Source organism: Pterocles gutturalis, unplaced genomic scaffold (genome assembly GCF_000699245.1).
Source record: "Pterocles gutturalis isolate BGI_N339 unplaced genomic scaffold, ASM69924v1 scaffold22507, whole genome shotgun sequence".
NCBI lineage: Eukaryota > Metazoa > Chordata > Aves > Pterocliformes > Pteroclidae > Pterocles > Pterocles gutturalis.
In genome coordinates, this window is record NW_010108439.1 from 1,528 (window position 1) to 22,949 (window position 21,422).

The 21,422-nt window shown below is 47.4% G+C and overlaps 1 protein-coding gene across 1 annotated transcript in view; it reads right to left on the reverse strand.

The window, feature by feature from the left end:
- Positions 1-3,051: 3,051 nt before the first annotated feature.
- Positions 3,052-21,422, reverse strand: part of RMDN3 (regulator of microtubule dynamics 3) — a gene marked incomplete at its 5' end in the record, with an annotated part of 22,553 nt that continues 4,182 nt past the window's right edge. The window contains 9 exons of the mRNA XM_010072648.1: positions 3,052-3,105; positions 4,792-4,872; positions 5,307-5,360; positions 7,307-7,405; positions 8,769-8,846; positions 9,488-9,563; positions 19,022-19,082; positions 19,633-19,735; positions 20,548-20,815. Coding sequence (XP_010070950.1) covers positions 3,052-3,105; positions 4,792-4,872; positions 5,307-5,360; positions 7,307-7,405; positions 8,769-8,846; positions 9,488-9,563; positions 19,022-19,082; positions 19,633-19,735; positions 20,548-20,815 — 874 coding nt within the window. The remainder of the gene's footprint in view (positions 3,106-4,791; positions 4,873-5,306; positions 5,361-7,306; positions 7,406-8,768; positions 8,847-9,487; positions 9,564-19,021; positions 19,083-19,632; positions 19,736-20,547; positions 20,816-21,422) is intronic.

The window sequence follows — 21,422 nt, forward strand, 5'->3', positions numbered from 1 at the left end:
GGGTGGGAGAGGGGCTGCCGGGCAGGAGGCAGCGATGTTGACATCTTTGTCCCACCCCGAGTCAGACACTTCCCTGCACACGGAGAGGTGCTCACAGCTCTGGCATGCTCCTTTATTGGAAACCAACTCCATAACCAGATCTCTGCTTTCAGATCCCTCTCTGACCGGGCTGCCCTGTCCCCAGCTGTGGGGTCAACGCTGATCTCCCCCTCCCGGGTGTCCAAGCTGCTCAAAACCATTTTCCCAACTGTGCTCTAAGCCACCGCTCCTGCGGTCGCTAAATTAACACTCAAGTGCTGCACAAGGTCAAAGCCCTTCAGAAACCTGTGATGGTCCAAGAGTTGCAGATTTACACCAAACCACAGGTTACCTCCCCGTCCAGCCCCGCCACGGGGTCCTCGGTGCATCCCACCTCTGGCCCAGCACTCGCTGTTATTCTCTCTCTCTGCAAAGTAACTGGAAACAAAACGAGTTAAGATCAGGCACAGGCTGAGCACCCAGCCCCGGCACCGAGCTCAGCCCGCCAGCCCCCTTCAGGTTTCACCCCGGGGAAGCCACCATTGGGCTTTAGGCTGGTGCAGGCTGGGTGCAGGACACTCACAGCAGATTACTCACCTTTATTTACAACCAGCCGCCCTGGGAGCGCACCCTTCGCCGCAAAGCCTGGCTGCGGGACTCTGCTGCATTTTAAAACCACGAGCAGCAGTCCTGTATCGCCGTACAAACCTGCTGCGGGTGTAACCGACGTTATTACACGGACAAAGAGTGATTTTTAAGCAGAGATGCCGTAACTTACCTCCCCACAGCTCCCCGCTGCGTCTGGCACAGCCACCACGCGCACAAACACAACGATGTTCCGCAGAAACCCCCCGGCTGCCGGCTCTTCCCCTGCGCCGCTATCGGCACAAACAGCGGGCGAGCAACACAGGTGACCTTCACCAGGATCCCCTTCTCCTCATTTATAAATATTTTATTTCAAACAGAACAGCACAGGGAGGATAAATTACACAGCTTCAGTTATTCTTTAGCATCATCCTTTGACCACAGGTGGGTATGTTTTACAATTAAGACAAGAGGAACTCCAGGAAATCATTCTCACCCTGGGCAAAGTGCAGAAGAACTCATCTGGATGGGAGCAGGATGGAGGCTCTCCTCCAAAATTGTACCAGAAAAACCTTGTGGTCCTGGAATGTACCCAGTGCAGGTATCCTTGAGAAATTCACACTGTACCCTGGGACTGGTCTGCAGAGCACGTGCAAATTTCACAACATTTTCAGCAAGTCTCGATTTGGATGTTGTCTGAAAGCTGCCGAAGCTCGCAGCCAGGAGGAACGGCTCCGGCTTCCCAACCCAGCACGCGACCGACCAAGAGCCGGGCAGGAGACCGCACGTTTTATGGCTAAAAAAAAAAATAATCTCAGGAGATTAGTTCAGCACCAAAATTTTAGAGTTTAATTTGGACAAAGGAACAAAAAGCTAAAAAGTGCCAAATCTATAAAAGGGGAAGGTTTTAAGCTCCACTTTGCTGCACACACATTTCCCCTTCAGCGTTATTTCCACGAGGTAAAAGCCCATCGGTTTAACAGACACGTGCAAGGGACTAAGAGGTGATTAAGAACATTTTACTCTTGCACTTTTGTACTCCACACGTCACAAACACTACATGACACAGCAGGACATAGCAAACATTAAAAAAATAAGCGTCCGGTTAGCTGTCCGTTGAAACTTGACGGGACACCAGGAGAGCCTTGCTAAATCTTTGGGGAAATGTCTGAAGGGAGTTTTTGGTTCACCATGTGCGTCAGTGTCGGGCACAGTTTGCTTTTCCTCTTTGGTCCCCAGAAGGTGTCAGAGCAAGCGTCCACTCCACCTTCTCACTGTCGCCGAGTGCGTCAAGAACGGTCAGAAAAACATGACAGGGAAGCGTCAGCTTTGCCCCAGGATATTCCTGCTCCTGCCAGCAGCCTTTTGTTGATCAATAACGGCTTTTCAAATGACGTCCTGATGTCTAAGCCACAGCAGCGGAGTTCGGAGGGGTGTAAGAAGTTTTCAGTCTCACATGAGCAAGGGGAGGAACGTCATTGGGAGAAGTCCTGGAGTTTAAAATCTTGTTACTCGCTTCTCTGATGAAAGCAATGCACCTCATTAAAAATACAGCTGGCCTGGTGAAGGAAGTCTTGCTGGTCCCCTGGAATAACCCGCTGCGATGAGCAGGGCTGGTTCCCCCAGTGGAAAACCAGTCAGGCAGCTCGGGCAGAGCTGGGAAGGACCAAGACGGGGCTGTTCCGGACACCACCACCCATTATTTCACAGCAAGGAGGAAAGGGCTGGCATATCCCTTATTTTGAGTCACTGCTGTCTTCTCTTTTCTTAAATTTCCTTAAGTCACAGTGTCAGTGCTCAAACGAGGTGCCTCCAGTGCATCACGCTGGGAACACCCAGCAGCACGCTGAGCGCCCAGCACAGGGGCTTGGAGCTTGGTCTCACCTAAACACTCGTGAGAGGCATGTGGTCGGGTATTTCAACTGATTCGATTAATACAAAACAGCTCATCGGAAAAAAATTTGGCTGAAGACTTCCTTGAGAATCAGCTGAGAGAGCTCCCCAGCAAGCATGGGGAAGCTCAGGCCACTCAATAGGTAGAGTTTGTGATATAAAACACTTATGGGTACATAAAAATATGTATATATTTTTATATCACAAAGTATACATCTCACATATATCTGTTATCTATTTATAATCACAAATATTTTTATATCACAAATTCTACGTATACACCCCCCCACCTGTTTTTTAGGCATCTGACATTTTTTAGGAATTTTAAAGTCAAACCTATGCAGTGCTGGAAGAAGGAAAATAACGCAAAATTGTATCCGATGGAGTCCCACCAAGATCTTTTTCTGGATGTGCTGACGAGACTGCTGCGTGTTTTTTCCTGTAAACTCTTGTGGCTCATCCGTGCAGTGCAATCAGAGCTGTCAGGATCAGGAAACCCCGTTAACTGGAATTTTACTGTCTGCGCAGTACCAAGTGGAGTGAGTTCTTACATAGTTATTCTTCCTGGACCGACTGCATCTCTTCAAGTTCTCTCTCACTTTCAGCATCCTGGAAATGCAATAAGAGAACTGATAAATATATAGCTGGATGGAAACAGCTGGAAAAGAGAATTTCCCTTTTCTCCTCCAGCCCCACACCAGGTTTTAAGTAGAGCCCCAGCCTCACATTTTTCCTCCTAATGCTTTTATTTTTTCTCCCTTGTACTTCCACCTCCACACTACTGCCTTTGAAACCCATTTAAATTCCCCAAGTATCAAAGAGAGTTTCTCTTATGTTTCCTTTTGAGAGAGGAGAACCAACAGCCAGAACAGAAGAGTTCAGTCCTCTGCTCCCTGACCGACTTTCAGAGTCGGGATAAACTCTTTGTTTTTCCTTCTCAGCATGATGGAAGTTATTTGATTGATGATGAGAACTAACATTTGCAAAGACTTAACCAAAGCCACTTCAGCATTGGCTTCCTTACCCGACTCCCACTTCTCATTTCAGAGCAGCAGAGAGAATTAACTGTTCAGGACTCTTCTGCCTCTAGTGCTCTCCTGAAAATCTCAATGCTTTTCTGGTTAAACTCTTATGCCTCCAACACATCTATTTCTTGTTCTTTTGGAAAAAAACCCTCTATTTATCAGCCATACCATTCTAACTCTGTCTAGGGAGATTTCCAACCAGTGTATGGTGAGGAAGCTCCTCACCAGGCAGAGTCAGGATATTTCCTCCTGCAAGAAGGGAAGAAATTCTGCTCCATGCCCTGGTTTCCCCAGCTTTGGCGGCAGCCAAGCGGCTCCTGCAATCCTGGATGGTGCCCCGCGGGTGGTGGCACAGGCAAGTCAGCTCCTTTGCCAAGATCTCCCGCATACTTGTGGTTTGAGTCTCAGCTCTAGACATTTGCTACAACAACCTAAAGACTACTTACAGCTTTAAAACCAGAGTAGCACAGAAACGCTGCGTGTTCTGTAACCCTGCCTGACCCCCAGCACGGTTATTCCATCGGACTGAGGCTGAAGCTTGAAGAGCTGGAGGATCTTGCTTCCATTACTTCACTTGCGTTTTTCATGACAACGTAAAGAACATCCGGTCAGTATTAAAACCTGATGTGCTTTTCTTCAGTTTCTAACTGGCAGTAATTTGGGGGCACCCTCTACACAGATTCTGCTCAACAGGAAAAGTGCAAAGGAGAAGGAAAGTGCAGAAGAGCTCCCAGCTGGGGAACACTGCCAGGTGGCAGTTTCTAAAATGCAGCACAGTCTGCTCTCCAAAATGCTGGAGAAGTAATAAAAGAGCTGAAATACCCCAGATATTAAAAAAAAAAAAATGCTGGGCAGCACACACAAACCTCTGGGTGGCTCCAGCCGGGGGCAGCTCAGGAGCTAACCTGGCACCAAGAGATTGGAACACTGGCTGCTCCTCTGCTCCAGGCCCCAGGAACACGTGCAGGTCACTCACAAGAGTCTCTAACCGGACCCTGGAAGCAGCAGGGTATTTGCAGGGTGCTGTGCTGGGCTGGGCTTCTAAGCCCGTATCAAACATACTTTCAACTTGTTAATATTTTTCATTATTTTGCCAAATTGCTTTAGGCATTTGGATAACAGGTCCCAAGGGAATGAAAGAGTCCACATTAAGTAACAAAATACTTTAAAATCTGGGCTTACAAGCTGGAACATCTTTCAGAAAACAATTTTATTTCTGTAACCATTTTATCTCTGCTCATCATCACCGCGTGCTTGCCGAGGCTGGTACCTCTTTTGTATGAACTGTCAGCTCGGAAGCGAGATTCATCCAGTGAAGAGCTGCAGAGTTGTTCCCCAGGTCCCTGTAACACTGGGAAGAAAAAATGACAACGTGAGAAGAGCTAAGGGGAAAAAATGGGCAGCAAATGTAACTTATGAACCCTGGCAACTGCTAAAGAGAGCTATTTGTGCCTCTTCCGAAATCCCTGGCAGTGGTGGGATTAAACCTCCAGCCCATGGCTCACAAGTCACCAGTGCCAATTTATACAGAATTTGAGCTGTTAAAAACCAAGAAGGACGCTCCACTGGATGACTCAAAGGCAAACACCTCCCTGAATTTCAATGCCTCGGCACTAGATGATTTGGCCTTTTTCAGAAATGTTATCATCTTATAAGATCTCGCTTCTGCATGGACTAATCTACACGTGCTTGGCACTTTACAGCCAAAGACAAATTTTTAATACAAATATTTCTTACCCTAGAAGCATATGATTGAACAAAAGAAAGCAACAAGTGGCTGGTTACCTTGGCAATGTATACTCTCCCTGCTTTGGAAAACCCTGGGCTCAGTTCCTCGACCTGCAAAGAACAGAGGGGAGGGTGGGACAGCAGAGAAAAGCAGACATTAGGATAGGCCAAGGACACAGTTAATGCATGTATCAGGGTTACTGCAGCTCTTAAAAAAAAAAAATAGATGACAACTTTTGTAAAAACACAGATTGGTATAAGGATCTTTCATAGGCTTGCCTGGCTGGGTCTGTGAAGTCCTCAGATTCTCATAAAGTGCCTGGAACTCAACGAACAACATTCCCACTCTCACCTAATGTAAGTGTCATGGAAGAAGGGCGAGGTGGTCAGCAGCCAAGGGAAACCTGGAACCAACTTAACGGCCTCCTCCTGAACATGCGTGCGCTATTTTTAACCTCTCACCCATTCAGTTTCATCCACTTCAGCTCCTCCCAGACATTCCGGTGCCAAAGCTCAGCAACCTTCCTCCAGCTTTTATCCTCTCCTTCCTGGCTACTAATTCCCGACTTCCCAGTTACATCCCTATGCCTCCTTCCATTCAGCCCGGTTAGAGCCATCACTCTCCAAACAACTTTGTTCCAGCACGTCCCTATTGCAAACCCTTGGCTCGTGCATTCAAACTCCCCAACGTGCCCGACCAAGGCGCCTGCGCCCAGCCTGCAGAAGAAGCACCAGGAGCAGGACCCAGGCAACGCTCCTCCTCTTCCTTCTGCTGCCTGGCCTTAGAGCTGGCTCAGCTGGTGACCAACCCCGAGCTGCAACGTGCCGGCAGATTGCCATTCCCCCAAAGCGTGCCAACAGCGGCTGAAGGCTGACTCCGCTGAGCATACGGAAGGGCACTTGGTCAGGGTATAATCAGCTTCCCGCGAAGGCTGACTCCACTGAGCATACGGAAGCGCACTTGGTCAGGGTATAATCAGCTTCCCGAGGGATGCTTTTGTGTCCTTTTCAAGTTCTCTCCCTATTTGACCAAAGCTAAACCTCAGAAAAATGCAAGCTCCTGTTTCAAACTGCTCTGACTTATCAACAAAAGCAACGAGCTCTCTTTCTCTCTAATGAAAAGAAACAAAACGCTTTGCCTCAAACTTATCTCTGAAACGATTTAACCACTTTGTCTGAAAAGTATATTGCCTAGGACTGATACGCATCACAAACTTCCCTCTCAAACAACTACATTTTGGCAGAATTGTAAGAAACGGAAATAAATCTGATATTCCCTGACAGTCTGCAGAAGTGCTGGTCCAGTCTCTGAGCTATCAGGTGGCAGGGCAATTCCTTTCTGTAACACTTCAGAGGTGCTTACAAACAGTTCTCACAGACACAGCCAAAGACAGTCTGTTTAACTCATTCATCTTGCAACAAGAGCTATATGCTCAAAAACACGACTCAGGCCATGTCTTAAATTAATTTTCATCAACAGGAGGACAAAAAAAAGCTATTCAGAGGGTAGGATTCCTACACCATAGGAAGTAATCCTAAGAATTTCTTTCTAGAAATGCATAAGCAAACCATGAAGCGGTCGTCTTCCAAAGTTTGAATTGGAGAAGCTTGATCTAATCAGACAGCCTTTTAATCAAACATTCGGAGAGAAATTAGAACAACAGAATGTGACGAGTATCTACGCAAGCGTTCCCAGGGATGAGCTCAATCAGATCGCACAGACCCTGCCAGAGTACAGACCAGACGTGTTCAGTATCAAGCAATGAATCACAGCACTATGCAGCTTTTAAAAGGAAAACCAAAACCCTTAGAAATAATTCTGAACAGTTTTGGATCTAGTTCTGAGGCCTTCAAAATCATGTTCTTCTGTCTGCTCTGTAACAGAGGCTCCAAAATTGTTGCTTTCACCAGCTTTCCTTCCACAGGCTCTGGTCAGCAGAGACGTAGCACAGAGCGCTTGGGGAGTGATGAGTGTAAGCAGAACCCAAGTACTGTGTTCCACACGTGTGACTGCATTTGTCAGGTTAGCGATTCCCCAGCTCAGCAGCTTTCATTACCCGTAAGAAGTTCTGCAGTGCGTCCTGCACAGTGGCGGTCGGGGGGGCTTCAAACAACGCAGCAGCAGTCTTCTTCTCGAGCCATCCCAGGTGGGAAACCTGCAGAGACAGTGAGATGGAACCGTCAGACCCACTAGAGACAGCACACACAAAAGCACACAGACACACCGTGCCTGGTTCTTGGCACTGGCTCGTGCACCTGGGAGGAAGTCAAAGACCTTGATAGTGTCGGCAGATTCTGGACAAGCATCCAAGTCCAGCCACAGAATTAAACCCAATTTCCTTTTCCTTGTCCTGAGCTTATATTTCAGGTCAGCTTTTGCAGTTCCATCCACCAGCTGCCTCATGCCCAATACTCAAAGGAAGATTGTCTCTACAACCGGATATTTCAGGCATGTAACGGTGCGGGTGGTCCACAACCCCAAACCGCCGTACCGCAACCGCACCGGTTCCTGGCAGTCCTCACCTCTGTGCATCTGGAGCCCTCCCGGCTCCCGGCTTAAATCTTGCAGGAGAACATGTTCTCACCATACAAAGATCCATCAAGAGAGACAGGCTAAAGCCCTCCCACCAGCAGATATTTGCATTTTGAGAAATAGATAGCTATTATAACAACGTAATTAAATGTGTCTCCCAGCTGTTTCTAATAGGAACCACCCTGAAATTTCAACAGGGCAAGGATGCACAGGACTGTGACTGGGGATAACACCTTCTTTAATACTGTATAATGCTCAGAATGCAGAATAGCAGAAGCACTAACGTATTTCTCCATACATCTGGTTTTGTTTCATAGCTGCAGCAGCTCTAAGTGCAGTCAGGCTGAGCAGAGTCCACAAGCCAATAAAGGGCTGGGAGCTCCCACCCATTCAGCTCACCACTCCTCTGTAATTACTGGCGTTAATTATCTCAGCTACAACCTCTGCAACGTGACTCCGTTTCTGACAGCAGCGAAGCACTTTCAAATTGTATAAACAGCAAAGTCGATAGTTACTGCAAACTCTTGCTGCTTTTTACAGGCACTAAATCTGATTTATGGCATTTGACTCCAAGCTTTTCCCCAGCACGAAACACAAAGCAGCCGGCACGCTTCTGATACCTCCAGTGCCGGGTGCAGCAAGGGCAGAGGAAACACCTGCAAAGGATTATACAGATATACTGTGTGCAGAAGCTCCTGCCAGCCCCGAAATGTCCTTGATCACATCCACATGTGCCTGAAGGGCTGAAGGCAGTATGTTTTTCCTGGGTAAAGCACGGGGAACAGTAAGCTAGCCTGCAGCTAGGGCTTTTCCTGGTCCATTCTTTGCCATTTCACCTCCCGTGCTGCCTGCAGTGACTGAACAAGTAAGTGTCCCCAACCCTTCAGAGCAGTTCAGAAATAACACCTCTGGCAAACAGCTTCCCTCTGGGAAAGAGACAAAAGCAGAGGAAGAGCACAGCAATAAGTAGAAATAAACTATTTTACCTGGTAACACCACCTGCCCAGAAGATAGTAAGACTTTGGATCCTCGGGTTTCAGTTCAATTGCTTTATCGATGTGTTCCTACGGAAAAGCATCACTGTCACACGTTTGCTATAAGCAAATACAACCTCCACAAGAGCAGATGAACAAATGTGGAAAGAGGAGAGGAAGAAGTGACAATTCAAGTGTCAGTGATCAATAAAGTTACAGCTACAAAGAGAACCCAAATTCTCTTAAAATGGTTTCAGTGAACACACAAAACCAGCATGTTACCAGCCTCAGAAACAAGAATTGCTACACACAAAAGAAATGAAGCTGCACTTCGTTTTATTCTACCACCTTTCCATGGCTTTGACATAACCAAATTACTGGTTACATCAATAGCTGGCGAAGTAATAATTATATGTGGCCTGTTCCGTAGTAACTGTTCCTCTTACCCTGTCACATCCCTGCTGGGGATGAAAGGCAAATAAAGGAATCTGAGGCAGATCAAATCCCCTGCGAAAAATAACTACTTCACGTCCGTGGGAGGGTGCAAGCACGCTCCCAGGCAGTTACTGAGGAAGAGCTGGTGCTGTGTCTTATCACCACACAGTAATTTCATGGTTCAAGTCCGCAGTCTCACCACATACATACATTTTGTTTGCAAGACTCTTCTCACTGCTAGAGAAATACGTATCGTTCAATACTTATGGGAAACCCAGCGCGTCCTGTCCACTCACCTTGAACACATATCCAGTCTGAATGCGCTTCTGGATGCTCTCGTGCTCCGATAACTGCCCGCACAGAATGGCGTACCTGCGCAGGGGAGACACGGCGTGAAACCCAACGGCACTTCTCAAAACACGCTCATATCCTGGTGATCTCTCCAGAAGGAAGATACAGAACCATAGAATCATTAAGGTTGGAAAAGACCTCAAGGATCATCAAGTCCAACCGTCAACCCACACCACCCAACCCACTAAACCATGTCCCGAAGCATCACATCTACAAGCGCGTTAAAGCTTCACAGCTTACTGGGGAAATCAAGGAACACTGCATCTTTTCCAGAGAAGCAGCAGATACAGTAACAATTTCGGAGGTATGAGCTGGAAGGATGTCAGCAAGTCACTGGGAGAGGCTTGATGCGACAGTGAACACATTGCATCACTGGCTGGAAAGCCTTCCTGCTACGGAAAACAGGAGCAGCACGCTTCTACACCCCACACTTCAGCACCCAGCAACGAGACGGCGTCAAAACACGGAGCGACGGGGAGCCAACGCTACTGCAGCCAGAACCAGAGCTAGGAGAAGCTCTAATGAGCCATGGCGCGCGGCGATCTTCCATACGCAGCACCCCATCTATGGCACGGCAGCTGCCTACTCCAGGGAAAATATTGTGAAAACCTACCTCCATCCTGCAGCCCCGCACGGCCACCACACTTGGGAAACAAAATGAGATGTTTTCAGTGTTGCACGTGCAAAGCTATTTAGTTTTGTCTCATAAGAGAACGTAGATTTGGAGCTGAAAAGCACAGTACCTAGCAAAATCAGTCACTTTAGAAGCTGTGAAAGCTCAGGAAGGTTAATTACCCCGCGTTTGCACCCTCCCATCTCACCTCCCCGCACCGCAGCGGACTCTCGCCACACGACATCCCAAAACATCCCTGGTGATGGTTAAACTGCAACACATCTTCAGGCAGGAATTTGGCACAAGACTCAGCATCACAGAAAAACCCGCAAGACATCTCACACCTCAGCGCTCTCACCCCAACTCCGCTTTCAACACACAAGTTACAATACAAAGAAGTTATGTTTCACAAATATTTACAATTTTGTCATTAAAAGAGACCACCAGACCAAAGCCTTGAGTGGGCAAACCCCCTTTCCTCCAGCCGACAGCTCACAGCCCCACGGCTGGAATCCATCACTTGGACATGACAAAATGAAGTGGTTTTATGATCCTCCCCAGTTTGTTTCACAACAAACCTCAGCCTGCACTAAACATCCCTAACCACAACACGATGGGTGTAGAAATACGAGCCAATAAAAGGCTGATTTTCTAAGATCTCAAGATAAACAATCCCCAGACAATAAATCCGGGTCTGTCACCCTGCCGAACGCACAGGAACTTGCCAGACCAGGGCTCCTGTAACCAGAGTGTTTAGGAACACGTGGGCAGGCTTTAAATACCATGAGGTCAGGTTTAAGGTTCTGCAACAAAACAGGAAACACCCTGCCCTAACAGGGAAGCGAAAACTCTGCCTAACCTCCCCTTATACCCCCGGGAAAGCCGAACGAGCCCCTTCAAAGCAGCAATAAATCCACTGGGACACGGAGCTGGCCCAGCCCCATCCCTCCACCAACGACCACATAAATGTCAAGTGGGGCAACGTTCAGCTGTCGAGAAATGTAAATACCACATATTTTTTAACAGCCTGGTGAAGTGTAATGCAAAATAAGCAGTAAATAGTAGCCTCATCTTTGTGTCACGAAACTGAAAAAAAAAAAAGGAAAAAATGGTGAGAGATGCCTGAACTGGTTTTTCACTGCAGTCCCAGGAACAGAGGGCTCTACCCAACCCAGCCTTGCTGGTCTCAGCTCCTGCCTCGGGGTCCAGAGCCACCAGCCCGCTGCTGATTTTTACGTGCGAGACTTTGCAGTTCTGGGATTTTAGGCTCTGGAGGTCTTCAGATCCCGATTTCCCCTCCTCACTCGGCAGCGCCAACAGGGTTTTCTGCTTTTATCTCTCTGCTTGTTTAGCTTGGCTGGCTGGAACCATTTATTCCAGCTCATTTTCTGAGCTGCCTCGGGACGGATGTCACGAGAGGCACCGCAGAGCCGCAGGACTGACGGGCAGCAACAGGAGAGATTAAAAATAATGAGTTAGGGAAGGGGATTTTCATCTGCTGTAAACAACACGTAACCTCTGAAGCACTGTTCAGATCGAGGTCTCCGCAGTTACTGAAACCTTATATTACGATATCGCCTGACTAATTATTAACCAGAACTGCTCATTAAGCTGCTGACACTGGTCAAACTGCAAGTTCCCATTGGAATCTCAGCTTAGTGAGGATTTCCCCATTTATTAGAAAATAAACTCTGTGGAAGCAGACACGACCAGATGAGAGATCGTCTGTTCTTCCAGCTCAAATCCCCGAGCTCGGAACACACAGCTTTGAAGAAACTTCAGTTTTTGACGCTGCACTCTGGCTGACTCCCATGGACGCCGGACTTCTGGCCTCCACGGCTGGAACACGCAGCCCAGTGCCTCCAGCCCCATGGCCGGGGGGCTCTGCCAACCCAAATACAGCTCGGAACCCCTTGAGCTGGTTCAAGGACGCGTTAGCCGAGCGTGCCAGGGCTCCTTTCTGCATAAGGCAATCAGTCAATTGAAAAGAAAGGGTGAGGCAAAGGGGAACAAAAGGAGAAGGGGAAAGAAGTGGGGAGAAGCAGCTGTTCTCTCCAGAAGTGAAAAATGAGAACGTAGGACAGGGCAAGCACACACACCACTTCCTCGGACGATTCCTCCAGCCTCCGTTCGGACAGATATTGGCTGAATTTTCCTTTCCATGCCCCGTGGCTTGTTGAAGCCCATAAGCTTTCCACAGCCACCATGGTCTGGGGTGAGGCATTCACAGCTTTGCCGTGTGCATGACAGAAAACACCTCTTTCTGTTTCAGCCTGCTGCTTAGCACCATTATTCGATGCTGTCTAGAGTTCTGGCTGTGGCAGAAAGCGTTCCCACCTGACCCTCTCCATGCCATCAGATGCACAGATAAGTTCTGTTCCTCTCAGTCACCTTTCTTCCAGCCTGACGAGTCTCAAATCTATCAACTAATTCCATCTACAAAAGCTGTTCTGTGCGTTTGACCTCCCCTGTCACACACCTTGGACAACGCCGCAGCTTTCCAAGACCTTTTCAGAGAAGGCGAGAGCAGATCTGCACAGCTGCTAAAGAGATGATGTTCATCACATTCCCGTTTCACACAAGTATAACCCCCCCTCTTTGCAAGCGAAACATCATTCAGCACAGTCCACCCTAAGCTGGAGGCACAAAGATTTGTAAGACTAACGAGTCCGCAGATACTTACCTAAACAAGTTTTAACAACTTGAAGGTGATGCTGAGACTACTTCAGCTCTTACTGGATCAGTTGCAGGCCATCAGCTCTGGCGAAACAACTCAGTCTGACAGCTTTCTGCATGCTAATCCCACTTACCAAGTTTTAAAACTGCACAATGCTAAACAAGTTGGCTAATATATGGCTTAAAGAAATAAAGACATACAGACTAAGCCACAGGCTTGTGTCTGCATGTTGGCATTTATTTTCTTACTGGTGTAATTATTTTACTTGCACTTGTGAACGTTTTCCCCACTGCACCATAATTAAACTGTGGATCTCCTAATTGGGGTTTTGATTTTAGCTGTACGTGTGTACTCGTGTATGTATGGTGAGAACGGGGAAAAAAAATCTCATTTGTTAAAACTCCCACAGACCCACTCCAAACCTTTTCTCTTTAAGCAGTTATCAGACACTTGCACAACTTGGTGGAAAGAGCAAGAGAAAATGTTTTTGTAGCTGAAGTGATATGACAACTGGGAGCAAAACTATGGGAAAAGCTCTCCGCACGCTTCTCATGACTGCGCTGGATGATGGCTTGGGAACGACTTCAGTGTTACTTATGCAACGGCAGGAGACCTCAGACGAGCCGTGGTTAGAGCAGCACGAACATTATCCCATTGCCAAGCCGTAAAATTCCCCAATGCCCAGAGACTTACATGAAGGTCTTCACTATTTTATATGAAAACAACTTCAATTTTTCAAAATAAGACAACACTATTTTTAAAATTTTTATTACTTACTGCACAGTCGAGGCAGACGATGGCTCACGTCTGCCAAGGACAAACAGCTCAGCTCTGCTCTAGTGGAACCAACACGAACACGCCACTGCAGCGATCCATGATGACCTTCATCCCTCTGCAAAAGCAGCCAAAGCTGCTGTGCCAGCAAAGCCCCAACCCTTTCCAAAGAGCATCAGCTCCACAGACTTACATTTGACCAAGACACACTAAGATGAAAGCAACAGCCCGCACAACTGTGCAAGATGTTCAAACTATGAAAAGAGACTGCAGGAACTCCTAGGGCTTTCCAGGAAGGTGTCACCTGCACCAACACTATGGAGAAGAGCTGCAGAATGAAGCCTTTTTTAGCGCATGTTTTCCACATGTGTGGCATTACCAGCTGTGCTGAGAGCTGCCCACTGACATACTCGTGCTCTTAGGACCTCAGTTCTCAGAACTTCTCTTCTCTTTATGCCTAACAAATAAAAAGCAACCCACAGACTGTAAATGTTAAGTTACTTCACTGTCTCCAAGAGAAGGAGGGAGTATTGATCCTGCTGAGATTTTTTTTGTCCCTGGTCATACTTTTCAGTACTTTCTCCTCCTTGGCTCCTCTCCGGTGTTCCCACTCTCAGAGCCTCCGTGGCTCAGGACATGGAGATGGTTCAGGGTACCGACACCCCCAACGAAGGGAGGGACCCTCCTGAGCCAGGGGGATGCTATCAGATGGCTCTATTTCTCTTCTTCCTCCTCCTCTAAGTTCTGAAACATCTAACACCTATTCCTATTTGCTATAGTTGCTTCTGCCCCTGATCTATATCCAGTCCAACTCACACAAAAGCTGGTAACACAGCACCTGCACAGTTCCTCCCAGCTGGACCTCTGAAATCCCTCGCTGCTCCGGTTGTACTTCCAGTGTTAAACAGCAGGAGCGGACGCCAAAGCAAACACACAGCTCGCCGTCCTTTCCTCATCCCTAGAGCTGCGGTTCCCTGCTTGCGGCTGCACTGCAAACAGCCCCACCGACAGACCGGGGATTCTAACAGCCACAACCGCTTCTCAGTCGTTTGTGAGGATACTCCACAGTCGTGTCTAAGCAGCAAACCGCACAGGTCTGTGCGATGATCGGTGCCTCTTCTACCCAGCCCTCAAAGCAAGAACAGACTCAGAACTTGCTCTGTCCTCCCATTCATGAGCTGGGATCAGCTAAGGGAGCCATCGATCCATTTAGCTGGACGGACCTGGCTGTTCAGAGATCTTTACAACTAAAGCAGAGAATGACTTCATGCCTTTATCGACAGTAAGGCCCAGGTGATTATGAGACAGGAGTACACAGGCATTAAGAACATGGGGTGTAACACCCATCAGTCCACGACACACAAATCTGTTCTAAAGGTACTAAACACACCCAACGCCCAACACAACCCCGACATGTTTCTATACTCCTAAGCAGCACCCACAGGGAAAGCAGAGCCAGAGATCAGTCCTGCTGCACACAGGCTGACTTGTGTGTCTAGCCCCGATCCAACCCCAGCTCCGCTCCGACCAGCCCTGCGGAGATGGCTCTCCCGGGACCAGCTGACTTCCAAGAGCAGGCGACGACAGTAACAGCTTTGTACCAGATCGAATGTCAAGACGACCCAGGAGATCCATGAAAGGACTCTCCTGCATTTTTTGGCAAATCCCAAACCTAGTCCAGACACAGTCCCAGACACTTACTGCTTTCTCTGTCATTTTTGAGAAACCGCTCGCTCTCACCCTGCCAAAGCCATCCAACCATCCAGCCACAAAGCGCTCCAGAGCTGCAGCCAGTCACGCTCAGCTCAGCGCTGCCTTCGCCAGCATCCTGAAATCCCTTCCCTCCACACAGTTATTTTCTTTGTTTGTTGCTTTAAAATATCAGTCACTACTGCAATAACTGTGAGGCACAGAGAGGGGAATGAAGTTGTACTTGCAGCGATGAGTGTGTGCAAAGAACCTTCTGTCTTGCTTGACGAGGTTCTCACCTTGGAGCCAATAAATCAGGGAACGATCTGTGCAGCAGAAGCAAATCACACCAAATAGGCACTGAACCCAGCACAGCTGCGTCTGAAGCAATCCATAAGCACTAAGTGATGGTAAAATGGAAAATTACAGTTAACGTGAAATAACACAGACAGGGGAAGACGCAGCCCTAACGATCCCTGCACAATCAGAGGCTTCGCACAGCCCGTACCACACAGCAGAGACACCAAAACCACTGGGAATATTTCTATCAAAATGCCCGTTTAGAGTGTTGTGGAAAAGACAATGTTGTCCTCTGGATATGGAAGTAAGAAAAGGATCATCCCATCAGGATTACACAAATAATCCACGCTGCTCCCCCAGCTTGTGTCCTGCAGTGAATCCCTGCACTGCTGTCTGAGAAAAGATAAGGCAGAAAGAGAATAAGATGGGAAAGACAGCATGGGTGATGAGAGAGAATAAAATTATTCCTTATTAAAAGAGAATAAAAGATGAGGGTTCTTCAGCAGCGGAAACAGGCACTAAAGAGAGGAATACGACAGAATAAAACCATGATGTCCAAAGGAAGAGTGACTAACCACTCTGTGACCGCTTCTCCATGAACCAAGAGCTAGGGCATCGAACCCAAACAAACAAAAAGCTTTAAAACCTCCACTGGCAAATTCAGCCAGAAGCAGCAGGTTTGTGCCTGCACAGAGCATGGCAAAGGATGGGCTCTGTACCCGAGGATGGCAGGGAAACAAAGGACCCACGTGGCTAAACCACGACGACACCACCTCAGGGAGGGGAGCTCCCTGGGGGGCTGCGCGCTCCCCTCCGCCCCTCTCCCTGCTGGGGTACGGCTGGCACACGGAGGGAAAGCCATCACTGTATTTTTGGTTTTTAAAATACTTTCCTCAGCGTTGCCACCGCTGACAGCAGGGTGCACTGAACCACGTTCTGAGCGAAGGGCAAACAACCTGGAATGTCTTTGGGAGCTACATTTTATCCTATATTTTTCATATATATGTATCTTTTCATGTATCAAGCATCATTTCATGAGCAATAATTTTTTTTTTCTCAGGGTAAATTCACTTAGCATAAAGAGAGACTGCAATTAAAACAGCTTGCGACATCCCATGACCCACACAGAGCTGGAAAGGGAATAATTTCCTGTTCTATTCATGGTAGAAAATAATTATTTCTGTGACTGATAAAGGTACTTACACATCCATTTCCAATAAACCCCATGCCTCCCACATGCTGCTCTGCTATTTCCTTTCTCTGCAGCTGCTCTCTGGAATTAAAAGCAGGATGTAGACGTGCAGGAGCCTCATCCCTGGTCTGAAGGACAAGAATTGGGCACCCTGACACCAAAACCCTTGTGGGAGGAGGTGGGCACAGGCTGTCAGAGAGGCACCAAAGACATCCCAGCTCTGAAGGCTTGAGATTTGCGACTGGAGACCGCAGGAACCTCACATCGCAGCCATCGCCTCTGCACACTATAACTTCTGACGTACCGAGCTGAGCTGTCCGTGTCATACCCTGACGCAGAACCTGGCTTTGTAAAACATCAAACGATCGAGTTTTAAAGTGGCTTACAAACTGTAAGACTCAACCTGGCAACTCAAACCCCATTCCTTCAAGCTGTTAAACCAGCAGACACAGCCAAACACCGCAATCTGCTAGGGATTAGTGCCGTTGTCTGTCCCAGAATTTCCCCTTCCTATCAGAGCTTTAATTGAGAACAGCAATTCATTACCAAGAGCTAACACACACAGCCTTTCCGAGGCAATAAAGGCATTTATTTAGACACCAGTAGTCCAAACCGATCCTCCAAATAAATGTACTCATCTCAGCAGAGCGCAGATCTTGTTTGGTAACCACATTCAGCATCCTGTTTTCCCAATAATTTCCATTTAAAAAAAAATCTCTTTTATTCTATTTTACATGCTGTCAATCCTTCAAAACAACTGTTGATATGAGGAACCAGCATTTATATACACACAGAACACCTCACTTGGCTAAACTGCGCATCATTTAATCTTTTATAATGAAAAAAAAATTAAAGTATCTTTGTAAAGAAAGAGCCATATGCTGCTGTCTCCATTCATGTCGAAGCCAGAGCACTCTGCAGAGGGACAGGCAGCACCCGTGAGCAGAACGCGGCACTGCCAGGAGACACTCTCCAGAACGCTGTTAAAGGCTGTCTGACAAGAATGATGCTTCTCCCTACTCCAGAATTCAGATGGATGTAAGAACACTGGCACAGCACGAAGCCCACGCTCAAGGCCTGGCTGACTGCGGCAAACACATCCCCTCTTGACAGATCGCATCTCTGCGCAGAAGAGCGACATGGAAATGTCAGTAACAGAGCAAAAGCCAGCAATTAACCCAAGAATGCTGCAGGAACACAAAGGAAAAAAACTTAATTCCTATTTAATATGTCACTGTTAAGACTTTGCCCCCAGAGCTGTGAGCTTGGCTCCGGAGAACATCCACACAACTCTCCAGAGGGCTGAAAAGGGGCCAAAGCAACCAGAGGATTCGTGAAAGAAAATAAAGAGAGCCTCAGCACGCTGAGCTCTCCAACTCAGGAACTCGCTTTCAGCAAGTTATCTGCGTGAAACAGATCCTTTGGCAGCCCATGGTCACCCAGCACAGACCAGGGCGCTCCGGCATGCGTTTTCCCAGGGTCTGCACAGTCAAAAGCGGTGCCGACAGCGTTCAGCCCCTTTCTGCGCCACGACGCTTGCAGCATCCCGCCCGGCACGCACACAGCCCCATTGCCAGCTCTGAGCAAGGCTTCGTCTGCCGCTTCCCAAGAGGGAAACTGCACAATTCCCAGGAAAGCTTCTACACAAACTTTCCTTCACTTCACCTTTTCAAAAATACATGCACTTAAGCTACACGCAGCCCAAAGAACATGCAGCTTCGTCTGCTAAGTTTAGCCTGGTGAGCACCAACTGGAGCTCATCTTTATTCATCCCAAACTCAGCTTGTCCACAGCTTGCTCCTCCAAGCCTCACCTGGAAGTTCATCCCTCACTACCACCACCAAAGTTCATGGACTTGCTAGGTGCAGACTCCCGAAAGCCTCGATACAATCTGCTCTCAGGATCCAGAGAGGTTCATTATTCTGTTTGGGAGCTTTTGCTCAGGAACCCCTCCGGCCATCTCATCTCAGAGAGAAATTAGCCATCAAATTGGTGCAAGCAGAGCCAAGTTTATCCCTATAATCGCAACCAAACCTACTGTCTGTGAAACCATTACTTGTGCCAATTAACCAAAGCTGTTAAAAATGGCTTTTTAAGGAAAATGGCATTATGTATTATACTCCAAGAGCAAATAAGCATTTTTAAATCATTATTTTTAAATGCAGCTCAGCTCACAACAACCTCCAAGTCCTTTTCCTATGCTTATCGAAAGCAAGAAGTAAAAAGTGACATACCACTGATGGCACTCAGCACTTCGATCCCACTTCTGTAAGGCAAGTTCTATCTCCCCTTTCCCTGCAAGTAAGGGGTCAGAGATCAGAAACGCAGCCACTTTCTCTTTAGCTCCTTCCTTAAGGCTGTTAGAGTACAATAACGGAATGGCACAAAAAGTTATGTCTTTGTTTGTTTGGTTTGAAAACGCTCCATAAATAATTTCGTATTCTTGCAGTGATATGGATTGATTCCGCTCAGTGAACACACATTTAAAATATATTTTTTTTCTGTCTACCTATGTTAACAACACAAAAAATTAAATGTGTTACAGCAAAAACTTATTTATTGTATTACCATACAGAATATGGGAATACGGATGATAGGTTTGAGAAATAAACTTTTACACCTTCAACTAGCCCTTGGTCTACTTACACTATCTTTCAGAAAGCAAAAGTTTTAAACACATTCCACCACAGTCCTGCTAGCTACTCACCTAAAAAAAAGATTACAAGGAAGGAAAAAAAAAAGTAAAATCCACCACACTGTTTGCAAGTGCAGGGTTTATAACTCTGAAGTGTAACGTCAGCTTTGAACATCCTCCTCCCTCTGCCCCAGCCACCCAATCCCTTACCATCAGATGCGTACGATCTCTTCTCCTCCGTGTCTTCCGTGATTTCACACATATCACTATGTGCTCGGGCCAGGCGCCAAAGAAAGTCTTTCTGGTCTGCGTACTGCAATAAAACCAGAAATGTTGTACATCAGGACCCATTCTGCCATTGAAGAAGAGCAGGAGAAAGAAAAATCACATGGGGGCATATACCAGAAGTCACACTGTCATTTTTTTGAAACCTTGAAAGGCCCCAACTCTACAGGAACCAAAGCAGAACCACCAAAGAGCAAACTGGACAGCCAAATTCACCACTTCAATAAAATTCACAAATCAAACTTTACTTTTTCCATGCTTCAGTCAGCACTCAGTTTCACATCCTGGCTTGTTCTTAAATCTGGGACAGCCCTGTAGGTGTACTGCAAAATCTGAAGTGGTTATGTTCTGACAAACTCAAACTGACTTAAAAAAAACAACAAACAAAGTAGAAAATTAAAACAGAACCACCTAACAGTCTGGTTTCTTTTGCAATAGTATTGTAAATAAAAGCAAGTGGGAGAAACACCATGAAAGAAACATACAAGAGTTTTGGAAGCCAGCAGACAGTTTCCTGAATATAGCTCAAGATGTAAATGTTCTCGAGTTCATTCCACACACAGGGTTTGTTAGTTTACACATGTACAGTGTTCACTCAGGGAAGCGATGACACGATGAGACATGGAGTTCCAAGACAGAGCGCGACTGGGAACTGGCTGCTGCTGTGGTCGAGCAGTCCTGGCCCCCAGCCCGCTCCCAAGCTGCTACCGAGGGGCCGTGGGGAGCTGGCCCAGCTGGGGTGCAGGACCTGGACCCCACTAGGATATGCAATTTCCTCTTTCCCAGCTATTAGCTGAAAACACAGATCACTGCTGGAGAACAGCAAAAGGCAACCTTTACCGCCAGTTTGTTATTCAGCAGCAGCTGGAACCCCTCTCTCTTCTCCTGCTCGTTGCCATCGTGCAAGCGGTCCGCCTGCTGCAGGAGCTGGCTCAGCCCTTCCTCCAGCAAGGAATCAAAGATTAAAGGTGTTTCGTCCTCGTTGACAAGATCCAGGGAATCCCGTCGCACGGTTTTCACTGTTTCACAGCTCACTTCGTCTTCCCCTTCATCGCTCTCTCTCTCGGACTCCCGGTCGTAATCGGACTCAGCGTTGGCTGTGCTGTACCTTTGAGAAAAAAGGAAAAAAAAACCAACCACAACGCAAGATTAGCTTGAGGAGACACTGTGCAGCCTGTGGCAGTTCTATACACACGGTACAGAAAAAACAACTCTTCCTAACAGAGGAGGATCTCAGTTTATCCTGGAGAGTGCTGTACAATCTCACACAACACACCAACCCTTATTTCTCACGGAATACACACAACTTCACAAACCTGAAGAAGGCCCCCCAGAAGTTCAGCAGAACTCGGTCACAAGCATACACATCTCACCTGCAGCTTCTCTGAGGCCTTCCAACTTCAACAGAAGAGAATTAAACAACTAAGAACAGAGCTAGGACAACTCAGTTAAAGGTATGGACTGTGAAAGAGAATGTCAACAAAAAATCCGATACACTCGGCCATGTGGAAAACACAACCTGAGGTTTTTAGCCTGTTCCAGGAAATACCGGACACGATGGCTGTTTTGGCAATACCTAGGATCTCCATCACCTCGTTCACACAGCCCATGAAAAGGTGCAGAACAGCAGGAGAGCGATCACAGTGACTTCACGTGAGCAAGAAGCTCAGCAAGGAGCCAGCGGATCAGCCACAAACAGACCCCACCCGTACCAA